At 44.8% G+C, this 17,725-nt stretch overlaps 1 protein-coding gene across 5 annotated transcripts in view; it reads left to right on the forward strand.

The window, feature by feature from the left end:
• Positions 1-16,211: 16,211 nt before the first annotated feature.
• The window catches only part of INTS10 (integrator complex subunit 10), a 34,938-nt gene continuing 33,424 nt past the window's right edge, over positions 16,212-17,725 (forward strand). For 2 of the 5 annotated variants that reach the window (XM_063607128.1, XM_003823627.7), the window contains exons 1-2: positions 16,212-16,727; positions 17,340-17,407. In XM_063607128.1, the coding sequence (XP_063463198.1) occupies positions 16,599-16,727; positions 17,340-17,407 (197 nt within the window). In that variant the 5' untranslated portion in view covers positions 16,212-16,598. Of the gene's footprint in view, positions 16,728-17,339; positions 17,539-17,725 lie in introns of all 5 variants that reach the window. The other 3 variants (XM_063607129.1, XM_008977286.6, XM_063607130.1) reach the window with 3 other exon arrangements.

A 17,725-nucleotide genomic window follows, 5' to 3' on the forward strand; every position in this document is an offset into this window, starting at 1 on the left:
AGAATGTAAGTTTAAATAAGCTTGGAATGTCAGGGGAGGTGGCAGAGCAGGAAGCACCAGGGATCTGTCTCTTGAGGGAGACAACGATTGTACTGGCAGAATCTGTCTGATATAACTATTTGGGACTTCTATAGTCCACTCAAAGGCTTGCAGTTTCCAGGCGAAGGTGTGGTTAATTTTGATCAATTTCAGCGTAGTGCAGCAGCAACTATGCATCGTCCCACCCCCAGCTCTGCGGCGGGCAGCTATGTTAGGGTACCTAGAGTGGCTTTTAGGATACGGAGTGGGCAATAAGGACTTTGTTCTCCAAATGTTGGGGATCTGTGTTGTAATCATGACTGGTGCTTCTGGTTACAGAGAAGCAGACACAGAGGCAGGCAGCCACTGTTGCAACTCCCACTGCCATTGTTTAATACCACTCCAGCCAAAGTGGCTACCAGTGGATTTAAAGAGATGTTAAAAGACAAAAACTACAGAGTTAAAGATCCAATTGGCTTATACTTGTGACTCTAGAATCAGGAAGCATTTCATTCTACAAAATAGAATAAATGCTCTGGTGAGCTGAGCAGAGAGACTTGGCTTTATAGGAGAAAAGGGCTGAAAGCAAAAACAAGGAATAACAAGCAGACTGGGCCGGGCATGGTGACTCATGCCTGTCCTCCCAGCACTCTGGAAGTCCGACACAGGTGGACCATTTGAGGCCAGGAGTTTGAGACCAGCCTGACCAATGTAGCGTAACCCCATCTCTACTAAAAATACAAAAATGCACACACCTGTCATCCTAGCTACTTGGGAGGCTAAGGCACAAGAATCACTTGAACCCAGGAGGTGGAGGTTGCAGTAAACCAAAACCACATCACTGCACTACAGCCTGGGTGACAGGGTGAGACTCTGTCTCAAACAAAAACAAAAACAAAAAACAAACAAATGAACAAAAAAGCATACTGGTTACTTTGATAGAGGCAGAAAGCAGAGAAACTCTAGGAAGACAAGGACAGGTCCCCAGTGAAACTCCACCTTCAAGCGGAAAAGCCTGAAACCTGTGGCGGAAAGTGAGAACTTCTGTACCCATTTGCCTGCTGTCTCCTGATTGGTTCTTTCTAAATAGTGTCTTTTTACCAACTGAATGTTGCCTTTTACAAAACTACATATGGCCCACCCTGCCCCCCATCCTGTGGCTATAAAGACCCCAGATTCAGTCAGTAAGGAGAAAAAATCGCTGGATGTCAGGGAGAGGTGACTTGACTTCAGAGAAACAGCTGGACATCGAAGAGTCAACTTGACTTCTGAGGAGAGAAGTAGAAAGTCAACTTGACTTCAGGGGAGAGTGACCTGCCCTTCCCATCTGCTTTCCAGCTCCCTTCTCTACCGGGAGCCACTTTCATCGCTCAGTAAAAATCTTCGCATTCACCAGCCTTCAGTTGTCCACGTGACCTCACTTTTCTTGGGTACCGGACAAGAGTTCGGGACCCACCAAGTGCAGTACCCAAAAAGGCTCACAATGGCCCTTTGCTCTCTCACTGGCGGAGGGCAGCCACCCCATGCAACGAGGCAAAGGGACCACTGAGCTGATAGCACTCTGCTGTCCTCAGATGGTGGAGCTAAGAGAGCACTGTAACATACCCTCTGGGGTTTTGGGGTCACAGGCACCCCCATCTGGATGCTGCCGCAGGCCTGCATGGAGTTTGCTCCTGCCAGCGCCAAAGCAGCCAGCCAGTTCCTACACTCATTCGCTCATGTGCTCCCTCCCACAAGGAGTTGAGCGTGGCAGCCTGAGTAAATGGGGCACCCCTGTTGCAAGTCCTGCAAAGGGGTCAAGAAAAAATCCTGCATCAATTTCCAGATGATTTTCCTTATAGGGTTTAGAAGGAACTTTCTTATTATGCTGGCTCAGTACAACTAATTGCTCTGAATCTTCTGTTTCTTGGGAAAATGGCCTTTTTCAAAGTTCAGTTTGATTATGTGGCACTTAGCATGAGTGAGTCCATTTAGGTTTGGTCGGGTCTGCTGGGAACTAGAGCAGAAGCTTAGTCCAAATAATGGCCTTCCATAAATTTTCTTTGACAAAGACAATGCCTTTTTTTTCTCATTTATTTCCCCCTTTTTCTACCTTTGGAGGCCAGGCATTTAACATTGGACATTCAAAAGCAACTGCATATTTGTGGGAATATAGAAACTCACTAAACATGCCTGAGACATAGGCTCAGAAAAGATGTGAGAAGACCTTCAGTTTACATCTCAGGCTGATCTCGCACAGAGGGTAATACCCCACTGAAAAAAAAAATTTAAAAACAGCAAACAAAAACAAACAGAAGAAAACCAAAAAGGAGAAAAATCTGTTTTCCAGAGTTACCAAATTATAAAATCCAAATATGCAGTTTTCAATGAAAACATTAAAAGACACAAAAAGAAACTAGAAAGTGTTGCCTATTCAAAGGTAAAACAAATAGACTGAAACCATCCCTGAGGAAGTTCAGATGGTGGACTTACCAGAAAAAACACTTTAATAAAACAGCTGTCTTAAAGATGCTCAAAGAGCTAAAGGAAGATGCGGACAAAGTCAGAAATATGTATGGAATATCAATGAAGAGACAAAAATCAAAGCAGAACAAAAAAGAAATTCTGCAACTGAAAATTATAACTCAAATAGAAAATTCACCAGATGAATTTAAAGGCAGACTAGAGCAGGCAGAAGAAAGAATCAACAAACTTGAATGTAGGAGAATTGAATTATTGCCTCAGGAAAAGTAAGAAAAAAAATGGAAGAAAAGTTAACAGAGCCCAAGGAACTTGAGGAAATACATCAGGTGGACAAGCATATGCATTGTGGAAATTGCAGAAATAGAAGAGAGAAACAGAGAAAGGGGGAGAGAGATTATTTCACGAAATAATGGCCAAAAACTTTGATGTTGTATGTGAATCCACAAATCTAAAAAGTTCAACTAACTCCAAGTAAGATAAACTCAGAGACCTATACAAAAATGCATTATAATCTGTCAAAAGCCAAAGATAAAAAAAATCTCAAAAGCATCAAAAAATAAATAATTCATCCAATACAAGTAATTCTCAATAAAATGACCAACAGATTTGTCATCAGAAAACCTTGGAAACCGAAGGTAGTGGGTTGGTACATTCAAAGTGTTGAAAGAAAAATAAGTGTCAACAAGAATTCCATGTCAGGCAAAACTATCCTTCAAAAATGAGGGAGAAATTAAGACATTCCCAGATAAACAAAAACTGAGGGCATTCACTACCATTAGACATGCCCTGAAATAAATGCCAAAGGTAATACTTGAGATTAAAGTGAAAGAACAAAAGACAGTAACTTGAAGCCACATAAAGAAATAAAGATCTCTGGTAAAGATAAATATCTGGTTTAATTGTAAAGCCAGTATTATTATAACTTTAGTTTGCAACACCAATTTTTATTTCCACGTGATTTAAAAGACAAATGCATAAAAAATCATTAGCCTATGTTTTGGAGTATACGATGTATAAAGATACATTTAGTGAAATCAAAGATATAATTAGTGAAAGGTGGTGGAGCAGGAGCCATATAAGAGCAGAGTGTTTCCATGTAATTGAAGTTAAAAAGGCATAATTTCAATTTATGGCCTGCCATGGCATGAAATGGAGTACAGTGGGCAGAAAAGACATGGGAAATCTTATTTAATCAGTATGACAAACAATAAGTAGATTGGCAGCTTTGAAAAAGATAAGCTTGGTGTCTTGAACTTTCAACCAAGGCATGGGTTGAAATCAGAAAGCTTCTATCATGGCCTCCTAGGAACTTCTTATCTCTGCTGCTAGGCTATAAGTGGCTGAGGGTTGGGATGCCTATTCTGCAAGATTCACCTCATTATACTTCATTGTCTCCAGGCATATAAAAAGAGATAAATTCTAGGACAGAGTATTTGTATGAACTTAGAATGTGTTCCCGTAGTTTGCTTAGTGTTGGCAGGGAAAAAATAGTAATTATAGAATGGAGAAATTAGACAGCACCTTGAACAAGGGAACAAAATAAATGTTGTCAATGATGGGCAAATAGACATTTTATGCCTTCAGATATGATACCCTAAGAAGGACATATCAAATATGTGGTATTCCAGCCAGGAATACACAAATGGATCTAAAAATGAGGAAGGATTGAACAAGCCCAGAATGAAGAACGTTCTATTTAAAAGAAAATGAAGTCAAACTACATTCTTCAAAAAAAAAGAGGCTGTGGAAAAAACACTAAAGGAAAAGTGAATGTAATACCTGATCCACAACTGGACTCCACTAGAGGAGGAAATGCTGTAAAAGACATTATTGGTGAATTAAAATATTGGAATAGAGATGGTAGATGGGTGAAACTATTTTATTAAGGTTAAATTTACTGACATTGATAATTACATTGTGGCTATGTAGAAGAATATCCACTTCCAGCTGGGCGCAGTAGTTCATGCTTGTAATTCCACCACTTTAGGAGGCTGAGGGGGGTGGGTCACTTGAGGCCAGGAGTTTGACACCAACCTGGCCAACATGGCGAAACCCCATCTTGATAAAATACAATAATTAGCTGGGTGTGGTGGTGGGTGTGTGTACTCCCAGCTATTTGGGAGGCTGAGGCAGAAAATTCACATTAACCTGGGAGGTGGAGGTTGCAGTGAGCCAAGATCATGGCACTGTACTCCAGCCTGGGTGACAGAGCGAGATTCTGTCTCAAAAAAAAAAAATTATATATATATATAATATATATATATATACACACACACATACATACACACACACACATACATATATATCCATTTTCTTATAAAATATACTGTGAAATGTCTAGGAGTAAAGAGCTATGATGTATAAAATTTATTCTCAAATTTTTCAGTATAAATATTATACATACATACATATTTATGGAGAGAGAGTGAGCATCTGCACAAATAATAAAGCAAATGAAATTAAAAGGCAATAATAAGTGAATCCAGGTAAAGGATATGTATTTGTTTGTTTGCTAGGGATGCCATAACAAAATTCTATGAACTAGGCGGCTTAAACAATAGAAATTTTTTGTCTCTGTTCTGCAGGGTGGAAGTCTGAGATCAAGTCATTGGCAGGGAAGGTTCCTTCTGAAGGCTGTGGGAGAGAATCTGTTCCATGCTTCTTTCCTAGATTCTGGGTGATTTGCTAGCAGTCTTTGGGGTTCCTTGACTTATAGACATGTCACATTGATCTCTGCCTTTATGTTCACAGTGCATTCTCCCTGTCTCTGTGTCCAAATTTCCCCTTTGAAAAAGGACACATCAGATTAGGGCCCACACTAATGACTTCAAGTCAAACATCTGTTTAATTCTGTAAAAACCCTATTTCCAAATAAGGTTACATTCTGAGATACTATGGGTTTAGATTTCAACCTGTCTGCTTTGAGGGGGACATGATTAAATTCATAGCAAGTATATAAATAATTTTTATACAATTTTTATTCATGTAGATTTTCTGTAAGTTTAAAATTATTTCCAAGTAAAAAAAAATTTTTTAAAAAAGGAAAAGAAATTCCTGTATAGCCCAGAAAGCGAAGTATAAAACCTATTCCAGGAAGAGGTACAGGGTATGCCAAATGAGTTGCAGGATTCTGCTAATTTGTATTAACAGGACCCTTGGAATTGACAATAAGGATATTGATCAAATGGGACAAATTATAAAATTAGGGCCAAATTTATCAATATGAGCGCATTTCCCAGGAATTCCAGATTCAGTATGTCCAGTAGCAATCTAGGAACTGTTTTTTGTTTGTTTGAGACAAGGTCTTGCTCTATCACCCAGGCTAGAGTGCAGTTGCATGATTATAGCTCACTGCAACATTGAACTCCCGGGCAATCCTCCTCCCTCAGCCTCCCAAGTAACTGGGCTTACAAGTGCATGCTACTGCATCTAGCTAATTTTAAAATTGTTTTTGTAGAGATGGGTCTTGCTATGTTGCCCAGGCTGCTTTCAAACTCTTGGTCTGAAGCAATCCTTCCACTCTGGCCTCCCAAAGTGCTGACATTATAGGCATGAGACGCCATACCCAGGCATGAAACTTCTTTTCAAATTGTCATGCTTTTGTTCTCAAACTCTATGGGCTTACACTGTGATTCTCCTATTAGACCTTTTCAGAGGTTCCACACAGCACCTCTACTTGTCACAAACACTATGAATTCTATTGAATGTGTTAGAATAATTGCAGATCTCTCTCTTGCTTCGATCCTGAAATGAGTGTTGAGTACCAAATGGCTCCAAGCCAGGCTGAAACATGACCTAGACACAGATGCTGGAATTTTCCTAGCATGCTTTAGAGAAACGAGTATGGTGGCTGTACTAGTCAGTTCTCACACTGCTATAAAGAAATGCCCAAGACTGGGTAATTTATAAAAGAAGTTTAATTGACTCACAGCTCAACATGCCTGGGGAGGCCTCAGGAAACTTACATTCATGGCGGAAGGGGAAGCAGGCATGTCTTACAAGGTGGCAGGAGAGACAGAGCAAGCATGAGCGCAAGAGGAACTGTCAAATACCTATAAAACCATCAGATGTGGTGAGAACATACTCATCATGAGAACAGCATGGGGGAAACTGCCCCCCATGATCCAATCATCTCCTGCCAGGTCCCTCCCTTGACACACAGGGATTATGGGAATCACAATTTGAGATGAGGTTTGGGTGGGGAAACAGAGCCGAACCATATCCCTGGCTTAATGAGATGGGAATGCTGGAGGGAATTCATTATCTGCAGTCTGCTCAGCCAACCCCTACCGTATACACCAGGAGGGCCCAGAAATGTATTACTGAAGGAAGCATCAACATCCATAAAAATTTTTGTGTTGGCTATCCTCTGTGGGCCAGAGATGCTGGCATGAGATACCGCCATAGAATTGGGCTTCCTGATTTCAATGGGAATAATGGGATTCTTGCATAGTAGAAGTCACATGGCAGCACTTGACCATCAGAGGCAATAACCCTAATAGGTCACAGGGATACAGTGGCAACTAGAGCATTTTGGCTCTCAGAGTTGGTAGCAGTAGCTAATGGATCATAAAGGTCCTACAAAAGAAACAGAGGGGCAGCCTACAGATGTATGACTTGATTTATAACATCAGAGAAAGTCAAAGCCAAGTGATCAGAAATCTGACTTGAGTGACCATCATAGGAAGAACCCAATTCCCAGACTGCAGCCAGTTCACACATCCAGAGTTCCTTAGCTGAGGTGGAGGCCAGATCCCTTTTAGGAAGGACTCTGCAACTTGATCACAATTTCATACTATACATCATCCTTAAAACCTTCCACAGAGGGACCTCCAGCCATTTAACAGGGTGACTGGCCATTAAAGGAATGGAAAACCCAGGCCTCCTGGTGTTATTAGACACTGACTCTGAATTAATATTGACCACATTAGTCTACTGGTCAGGTGATAAGTGTGTTTTGGTCCAAGCCTATCTCACAGTGGGTCCGACGATGCTCACAGGAAATGACCCTGTGATTATTTCCCCATAGACACATTTCACAACTAGCAAAAAGAATCCTCGCATCCATTCCCTGACTAATAAAATAGGAGCTTCTATTAGTCTGTTTTTACACTGCTATAAAGAACTGCCCGAGAGTGGGTAACTTAAAAAAGAAAGAGGTTTAATTGACTCACAGTTCAGCATGGCTGGGGAGCCCTCAAGAAACGTGTAATCATGGTAGAAGGTGAAGAGGAAGCAAGGCAGCCTCTTCACAGGGCAGCAAGAGAGAGAATGAACACAGGAGGAACTACCAAACACTTATAAAACCATCAGATCTTGGGAGAACTCACTCACAATCAAGAGAACAGCATGGGGAAATGGCTCCCATGATTCAATTACCTCCATCTGGTCTCTCACTTGACACGTGGGCATTATGGGGATTACAATTAAAGATGAGATTTTGGGTATGGACACAGCCAAACCATGTGAGAGCTATTATATAGGAAGGGTAGAACTATTATGTAAGAAGAGTAGAAACACTGTTGCCAAAATAGTAAACCAGAAGCAACACTGTATCCTCAAGGGGAATTGCAGAGATTAATGCCATCATCAGATCCTTGAAAGATGGATGGTAAATGGCTTCCATGATATCTCAGTTAACACACCAGAGCATTCATCTTGAAAAAACTAGATGGATCTTGGAGAACAACTATGTCATAACCTTAATCAGGCAGTGGTGCCAGCTGCAGATGCTGGTTTAGATGTGTATCTTCCTTTTGAAATTTTTTGTTATTTTTTTTAAGACAGGGTCTTGCTCTGTCACCCAGGCTGGAATGCAGTGGTGCAGTCACAGCTCACTGCAACCTCCACCTCCCGGGTTCAAGCGATTCTCCTGCCTCAGGCTCCCGAGTAGCTGGGACTACAAGCGTGCCCCATCACGTCCAGCTAATTTTTGTATTTTTAGCAGAGACAGGGTTTTACCATATTGACCAAGCTGGTCTCGAACTCCTGAGCTCGTGATCTGCCTGCCTTGGCCTCCCAAAGTGCTGGGATTACAGGCGTGAGCCACCACCCCCAGCCTATATTATTTTTTATAGAGACGGGGGTCGCCCAATGTTGCCTAGGATGGTCTCAAACTCCTGAGCTCAAGTGAGATATGTATCTTTATACTAAAACAAATTGAGACTGGGTATGGTGGCCTGTGCCTACAACCCCAGAAATTTGGGAGGCCAAGGCAGGAGGATTGCTTGAGGCCAGAAGTTTGAGACTAACTTGGGCAACATAGCAAGACTCCCATCTCTACAAAATAAAAATTTTTAAAACTTAGCCAGGCATGGTGACACATGCCTGAAGTCCAGGCTACTCAGGAGGCTGGGATGGGAGGATCACTCAAGCCCAGGAGTTCAAGGCTGCAGTCAGCCATGAAAGTGCCACTGCACTTCAGCCTGGATGACAGAGTGAGACTCTGCCTCTAGGAAAATTTAAAAAAAATTTTTTTTAAATAAAAACAAATTAATATAGCTCCTGATACCTGGTATGTAACTTTTCCCCTAGCAAATGCCAGTTGAGTGGGGCTCAAAGCAGGATAAGCCTCTACAACTACTGTAACAGATGCGATAGAATTCAAAATGCTTGTGACAGACAGGGACGCTGTTTGGAGCCTCTGATATGGCTAACAGAAGAATCACAGTGCAAACCCAAACCATGCCCATTTGAACACCAGAACCTAGACTGTTATTGGAGCCTGGTAGAGACTGAACCCCTGATCATAGACTATCAACTGACATGTGATCTCAGCTGCCCATAATGAATTTGATATTATCTAAATATCATTTATGACCCCACCATGAAGTTGGAACTGTACTTCCGACTATGCTATAGTACTAGCATTCTATTACTTAGTGGAAATACAATATTTATGAAAGGGCCTCAGCAGGTCTGAAAAGCACAAGATTTCATCAGCATGGCTCAGAATGCCACGTGGCTACATCTACTGCCTCGCCACCCTTCCCTGAACTCACATCTTAGCCTCTTGGGAGCACCTGGTATACAGAAGGGTGTGCATGGTATGTGGTCATCTGGAGGCAGGCAGCCTCTGAATGACAGCCATCTTCAGTGGTAACCCTAAAACACAATGAAGGGAAATATTTCCAGTAGGTAGGACTTTGGGCAGTTCATCTGGGTGGTAAACTGTGGAAAGACATTCTGAAGTATGGCTCTCCATTGGCAAGGGCAGTGGCTGACAGACTTGTCTGACAGCTCAGGGACGTCAAAAGAACAAAATTGGAATACTGGTGTCAAAGAGGTCTAGGAGAGGAGTATGTGGACCCTTAGAATGGGCACAAAGAGTGAAAACAGCTGCATTCTCTGTAAAAGCCCCCCAGAGGACATCTATAGCAAAGAAGCATCTCATTAATCAGGTGGAAACAGGATGACTCATCCTGTGATGTCAGTCTCTTTCACTAGCCATTTGGGGTTTGCTCAGTGGGTCCATGGAAAGAATAGCCATGGCACCAGGGATGCTATGTATGGGCTCAGCATGACTTACTTTCACCAAGGATGACATGTCTAAAACTACCATTGAGCACCCAGTCAATGGAAGAAGCCAGAACAAGACCCTCAATATGGCACCATTCCCCAGAAGGAATGGATAGTCACTTGGTGGAAAGCTGATGACACTGGACCTTTTCCATCACGGAGGAGGCAGTGATTTGTCCTCATGGGAATTCATACTATTATAGATTCAGATAATTCTCCATCACACTTCTGCCTATTCCACCACCACTCATCCATGTACAGAACACCTTATTCATTACCACTGTGTCTTAATATGTTTTCTGTTAAGTTTCTGTTAAACTAACCTTGTGACTTAGTTTGTTTTCTGTTGCTTCTAACAGAATACCAGAAACTGGGTGATTTATAATGAACTTTATTGCTTACAGTTCTGGAGACTGGGAAGTCTGTGGTTGAGGGGGCACCTCTGGAAAGAGCCTACTTGCTGCTGGAGACTCCCTAAAGGGTCCCAAGGCAGTGCAGGGCATCGCATGGTGAGGAGGCTGAGCATGCTACCTTGAATCTCTCTGCCTCTTTTTATAAAGCCACCAGTTCAATTCCCATGATAACCCATTAATCCATTAACCAATAAATCCATGAATGGATGTGTCCATTCATAAGGGCAGAGCCCTCATGTTCCAGTCACCTCTGATAGGTCTCATCTCTCAACATTCCCTAATTGAGAGCTCAGTTTCACCATGAGATTTGGAGGAAACATTCAAACCATAGCCCATTGTATCCCATACAATATCACTTCAGACCTAAGAACTCATTTTATGGCAAAAGAAATATAGCAAAGGGAACAGACTCAAGGAATTCCTTGGTCTTACCCTGTTCCCATCACCCAGAAGTAACTGGCCTGAGAGAATGGTGGGATATGGTCTTCTGGAGGCTTAATTATGGTGTCAGCTAAGCCATATCCTGAGGTTGGGTACCATCCTATGGAGAAGTACATGCTTTAAATCAACCAAAGGTGGAAGGAGCTAGTAGCCTCTCAGAATATACTAATAACCCACTAACAGAATGTTCCCCAATCTTGTGCTCTGAGGACTTGGAAGAAGCTCTAATTCCTAAGGGCGGAGGGTTTCCACAGGAAACATAGTCCTGGTTCTATTGAATTGGAAGTGAAACTGCCTCCTGAGCATCTGGGCTTCCTTTTGTTTGTTTGTTTCTTTGTTTGAGATGGAGTCTCGCTCTGTTGCCCAGCCTGGAGTGCAGTGGTATCATCTTGGCTCACTGCAACCTCCGCCTCCCAGGTTCAAGCGAATCTCTTGCCTCAGCCTCCCGAGTAGCTGGGACTACAGGTGTGTGCCACCATGCCCGGCTAATTTTTTGTATTTTTAGTAGAGATGGGATTTCACCGTGTTAGCCAGGATGGTCTTGATCTCCTGACCTCATGATCTGCCTGCCTTAGCCTCCCAAAGTGCTGGGATTACAGGCGTGAGCCATCATGCCCGGCGCTGGGCTTCTTATACTATGGAACTAACAGGTGCAAAAGAAAGGGGTTACTTTATTGGTCAGACAATTGATCCTGATAACTAAGGGGAAATAGTTGCTGTTACATGAGCGATGCAGCAGGGGCTATATCTGGAACGGAGAGGATTCATGGAAGCACCTCATGTCCGTCCAGCAATAACTATCGTCTCTGGGCATCCTAGAAGTGCCTGAGACAGGGATCTGGGAGCACATGATTTATTGAGAAAGTGCTCGTCAAGAAAAACCTACAAAGTGGGGAAGAAGGGTACAGAAGAGGAAAGAGCTCAGTATGTGTGTGGTCTCAGGCAGATCCAGCCTTGGCCCCATCCACCAGGGAGGGCTTTGAAGTACAAATTATGTCACACATTTGCCCCCTTTGAAGCAGGGTCACTAACCTTTTTACTATGTATCACCCCCTTGGGAGTGGCTAACTCGTCCAGGAAGCTAAAGGCAGTTCTCTACGGAAGGGAGCAGTTCTGAGCAGTTAGCAGCCAATACTGACAGCAGTAGGGAGTAGTTGTACTGCCTGGCAAAGGCGATCTGAGCAGGGCATACAATGTCTACTATAATCAATGGGAAACAGCAGTAATCCAACACAAACACATACTCTACTGGAAGGTACCAGGAGAAATAGACAGAAACTACAGAGTGGGGATAACTGATAACAGATTCCCTAAGGAAGCCAAGGGTATGGGATTAGAAGAACAGGTGAGGATTTTGGCCTTGAACAAAAGGGACTCTTTATCCCTTGAAACTAGACAGAATGAAATTTGTATAAAATTAGAGGCTTTATATACATTTGTAGGGAAGGGCCAAGACATTTAAAATTCACCTAAATTTTATTGCTAGCCTACTATCAATAAGTGTCAGGCATGTTTTAGGGGCTGGGAAAGCCACAGCATAAAAGACAGGTCAGGTCCATGTCCTGATGGAGCTTACTGTCTGGTAAACCATCAGTTATGAAACAGCATAAGGACTGGGGGAACAGGGGAGGTAGGGGCAGAATAGGTTTCCCTAAGTGTTATCTGAAATTCAATTAGCCCAATGAGGCCAGCAGGGGGCAGTGTTCTAGGCAGGACAGAGGTGATATTAGCGAATAGTACACATGAATGTGTGGAAACGACAAAGAACATACTACATTGAAGAACTGAAAGCATTTCTGGGTGGAGGCTCTTAGCAAATGATGGGGCAGAGAGCTAGCTGCAAACCCCATGGAAGCACAATTATAAACCATCAAAGGGTTTTTAAGAATACATATACAGGCCAGGCGTGTTAGCTCATGCCTGTAATCCCAGCACTTTGGGAGGCTGAGGTGAGCGTATCACTTGAGGTCAGCAGTTCCAGAGCAGCCTGTCCATCATGGTGAAACTCTGTCTCTACTAAAATTCAAAAATTAGCCCGGTGTGTTGGCGCAAGCCTGTAGTCCCAGATACTCGGGAGGTTGAGCCAGAAGAATCACTTGAGCCTGGGAGGCAGAGGTTGCAGCGAGCTGAGGTCATGCCACTGCACTCCAGTCTGGGCGACAGAGGGAGACTCCCTCTCAAAAAAAAAAAAAAAAAAAAAGAATACTTATCTGGGCCCATTGTGCTGGCTCATACCTGTAATCCCATCACTTTGGGAGGCCTATGCAGGAGGACTGCTTGAGCTTAGGAGTTCAAGACCAACCTAGGCAATATTGTAAGACCCTATTTGCTACAAAAAATTAAAAAATTAGCCAAGTGTGGCGGCACACGCCTGTAGTCCCAGCTACTTGGGAGGCTAAGCTGGGAGGATTGCTTGGGCCTGGAGGTTGAAGCTGCAGTGAGCCATGATCGTGCCACTGCACTCCAGCCTGAGTGACAGAGAAAGACACTGTTTAAAAACAACACAACGCAAAACAAAACAAAAACACATATATGATCAGATGTACAGTCTTGAAAGATAAATAGGGCTGTGGTATTCAAACTTGGAGTTTAAGGGCCGGGTGCAGTGGGTCATACCCGTAATGCCCGCAGTTTGGGATGCTGAGGAGAGTGGATGGCTTGAGGCCAGGAGTTTGAGACCAGCCTGGCCAACATGGCGAAAACTTGTCTGTACTAAAAACACAATAATTAGCTGGGCGTGGTGGCATGCGCCTGTAATCTCAGCTACTCGGTAGGCTGAGGCACAAGAATGACTTGAACCGAGGATGAGGAGGTTGCAGTGAGCTGAGATTGCGCCACAGCACTCCAGCCTGGACGAGAGAGCAAGACTCTGTCTCAAAAAAAAAAAAAAAATATAGTGGATACAGTGGCAGGATAAGAAGGCAAAGACATGAACATATTGAATGTCTGAGCACAGGGTTTAGCATGAGTGGGAGAGGAATAAGCCCAAAGGGTGGCAGATGCACTTAGGGGAAAATGTAGGTGTCAAGGGGATAGAGGCCCATGAAGGTAAAATCAGGGAGAAGGGAAAGGAGGAAATTATTAAAAAGAACCAAGGAGAGAGTTGAGGGCAGGGAAGTTAAGAGGTTATGTGAGGAAACTTGGAGTTTGAAGATTTTGAAGTGGAAGGGGAAAAGCAATGTAGAGTTTAATTCAGATCACTGAACTGAGCTCATGGAAATTGAAGTCGGGTGCTGGATGCAGGGCATTTTATGTGACTTAGAAGTTGTCAAAGGCCGGCGTGGTGGTTCACACCTGTAATCCCAGCACTTTGGAAGGCCGAGGTGGGTGGATCACGAGGTCAGCAGTTCAAGACCAGCGTGATCAACATGGTGAAACCCTGTCTCTACTGAAAATACAAAAAAAAATTAGCTGGGCATGGTGGCTGGCGCCTGTAATCTCAGCGACTTGGGATGCTGAGGCAGTAGAATCACTCGAAACCGGAAGGCAGAGTTTGCAGTGAGCTGAGATTGTGCCACTGCACTCTAGCCTGGACAATAAGAGCAAAACTCGTCTTAAAAAAAAAAAAAAAAAAAGTTGTCATGGAGAAGAACATGAGCTAGGCGCCTCAAGTCTCCAGTGAGTCAAGATCACGGCAAGGAGGCCAAAAGATATAAACTCACTTGGTGTGTTACCTCCCTTCTGTACTTTGAGATGCCAGCATAACACTGTAGGAGAAATGTTTAGCTGGGGACCATTCAAAATCAAGAAGCTGACTAGAAAATAACCACAAACCTTACACTGTATTCTGGCAAAAAGTCTAGAGGCCCTCTCAAGGTTGGCACCTAAAACACATACAGAGGCTGGGCGCAATGGCTCACGCCTGTAATCCGAGCACTTTGGGAGGCTGAAGCAGGAGGATCACTTGAGCCCAGGAGTTCAAGACCTGCCTGGGCAACATAGGGAGACTCTGTCTCTACAAAAAATGTAAAAATTAGCCAGATGTGGTGGCACACACCTGTAGTCCCAGCTACTCTGGAGGCTGAGACAGGAGGATGGCTTGAGCCTGGGAGGTCAAGGCTGCAGTGATCCATGATAGAGCTGCTGCACTCAGTGGCAGTCTGGATTTCAGAGCAAGACTCTGTCTCAAAAACAAACAAACAAACAAAAACAGAATTTCCTTACGTAGCCTCTAAATTTAAAATCTTAATTTACAATTGTTATTCCACAGAACACTAGGCTCAGGAACAAGTGTGGAGTTGTTTTTTTATTTTTGGTAAAGACCAAAACCAGAAAGTTCAACGACCAAATCAGTCATTTTTACCATTTGAAAATTCTTACACTTCATATATTAACATCAATGAAATAATTTTAACAATTCAAGCTAGCAATCTGCTTTTATGCTCTACACTTTATAAGATAAAAATTATCCTACTCCGTTTAAATCCAATTTTCTACCATCTTCTATTCTACAAACCCAAAATAATTGTATCACTGAGTAATCCTGGCCCATAAAGTAATCATACAGTTATGCTGTTCTGTGCATAAGTAGGAGATATTAAACAGTGCTTCGAAGCCCAGCACGGTGGCTCATGCCTGTAATTTCAGCACTTTGGGAGGCGAAGGAGGGCGGATCACCTGGGGTCGGGAGTTCCAGACCAGCCTGGCCAACATGGTGAAACCCCGTCTCTACTAAAAATACAAAAATTGGCCGGGCTAGCGCGTCGTGGTGGACGCCTGTAATCCCAGCTACTCGAGAGGCTGAGGCAAGAGAATCTCTTAGATGGAGAATCTCCTAGATGTTTTTCATCTCTTAGATGGAAAACAAATCTGGAGTTTTGGTGAAAAGGACATTGATTGTGGCTGGAGGAGATAATTATAATAATAGCGTAGTTATCTTTCTGTGGGTTTCACGTCCAGAACATTTAAAACATATAAAACCCTTGCTGGGTCAGGGTTTTAGCCATCTTTGCAGCTCCCACGGACGGCATCCACCAAAGCGCTTTCCAAGTACTTCGTTGCCCAATAAACGTTTGTTGGAGAAACCGGTGCATAAAGGTGAAATAATAAAACGTGGACGGATTTCGGAAACAGAAGGAACCCCGGAGCTCACGCTTTGCACGATCACCCCCACCAGCCCCAGGAGTTTTCGCGTAAATCGAAGCCCGGGGAGTGAGTCGCAGGCAGCGGCCCCCGGGGAAGGTGTTTCAGGCCGGCCCGGGTGGAGAGTGCTTCCCGCCGCCTCCCCGACCCTCTGCTGTTCCTCTCAAACTTCTTCCCAACCTTCCACGCCGGGGGGACGCCCAGGGACCGCCCATTCCCCGGGACCGCCCGTCTCCCCGCCCCCGCCTCCGCCCCCGCCCCCGCCCCCGACAAACTGAGCAATACCCAGAGAGGATGGAAATGGCGAAGAGGCCTGGCGCCTGCCCGCTCCCGCGCATGCTCCCTGACTTCACCAGGGTCACGCTGCAGCCCGCAGGAATGAAAATCCACTTCTCCGCATTTTCGAGGTGACCTGGAAGCGGTTCAACTGCTCTGGCTTCTCAGAAGAGGAGGGGACCGGGCGGTAACGAGGAGCCAAGGGGAGGAGACTGCTCGCAAAACCCGGAAAAGCTTTCCCGATCCACTCTGCCAGCCTCCGTGCGCCTCCAGACATGCGTAGTAGCCTCCCCCGCGGTGGCGGCGGCGGTGGCTGCCGTGGCGGCTGAGAGTCCAGAGCCGGACGTTCCGGCCGCTTCGGGCTGGCGGCTGGAGAGCGCTCGGGTCATGTCTGCCCAGGGGGACTGCGAGTTCCTGGTGCAGCGAGCCCGGGAGTTGGTGCCGCAAGACCTGTGGGCAGCCAAGGCGTGGCTGATCACGGCCCGCAGCCTCTACCCGGCAGACTTTAACATCCAGGTGAGGTCCCGGCTGTGCATGCGGCCGCTCTGCGTGGAGGTGCGCGCTCCCGTCGCCCGGGCTGCCCTGGCCCAGAGCTGCGCCTGCCTGGGGGCTGCCGCCTCCTGCCCGGCCCCCTGCTTTCTCCCCTCCCACCCCCTCCTCTCTCCCCTCCCATCCTACACCTTGCTCCTACACTTTTCACCCGCCTTGCTCCTACACCTTCCAGGAGCCCTCTCCCCAGCACTTGAGAGACAGACGGCCGATCCCGCTTGAGGTCGGGTGTGCTTAGGTCCCTGGGGCTCAGCGTGCCATCTGGCCTAGACAGCACATGATCGCCACTAGCAAAAGGCCATTCGCTCCTTCATTCATCATAATGGCAGCAGTTTGTTCAGGGCCTGCGACTTTGGAAATATTATCCTACTTAATCCTGGGTGCCTGAGATTGCAGGTGAACCCCAGGGTCACACTCTAAGCCCAATGGCAAGTCTGCCATGTATGTGGCGCTGTGTCACCAGGCGGAGCTTCACTCTCAGGCCCTCCCTTCCTGCGGGAGGGCCAACGAGCGATGCTGGATGAGCTGAGAGCCTTCTGGGCAGGGGTGAGTGACCAGGGTGCCTGATGTGTGTTGCAGTATGAGATGTACACCATCGAGCGGAATGCAGAGCGGACCGCCACCGCCGGGAGGCTGCTGTACGACATGTGAGTGGGACGCTTGACATCACTTTTACTGCACTGAATCTCTCCATGAGGTTTTGTTTCTCTCTGCAGAAGTGGGAGTTGGGGGAAGATCTTCAAGTTCATCTATATCTTCGATACCTAAAGCAAACCTAGTAAGGAGTCCAGGCCTGCCATAAATTGCTGACATGGCTTTTGCAGAAGAGTTTAATTATTATTCTTATGTTTTATCCTTGTTAAAACTTCTGTTTCATAATTTATTCTAGAAATAATATGTGCTCATTACAAAAATTCAAACACTACTTGTTATAGAGAACAAAAAGTGAAAGTGCATCCTAAACT

The sequence above is a fragment of the Pan paniscus genome, chromosome 7 (assembly GCF_029289425.2).
Source record: "Pan paniscus chromosome 7, NHGRI_mPanPan1-v2.0_pri, whole genome shotgun sequence".
In the NCBI taxonomy this organism is placed as follows: domain Eukaryota; kingdom Metazoa; phylum Chordata; class Mammalia; order Primates; family Hominidae; genus Pan; species Pan paniscus.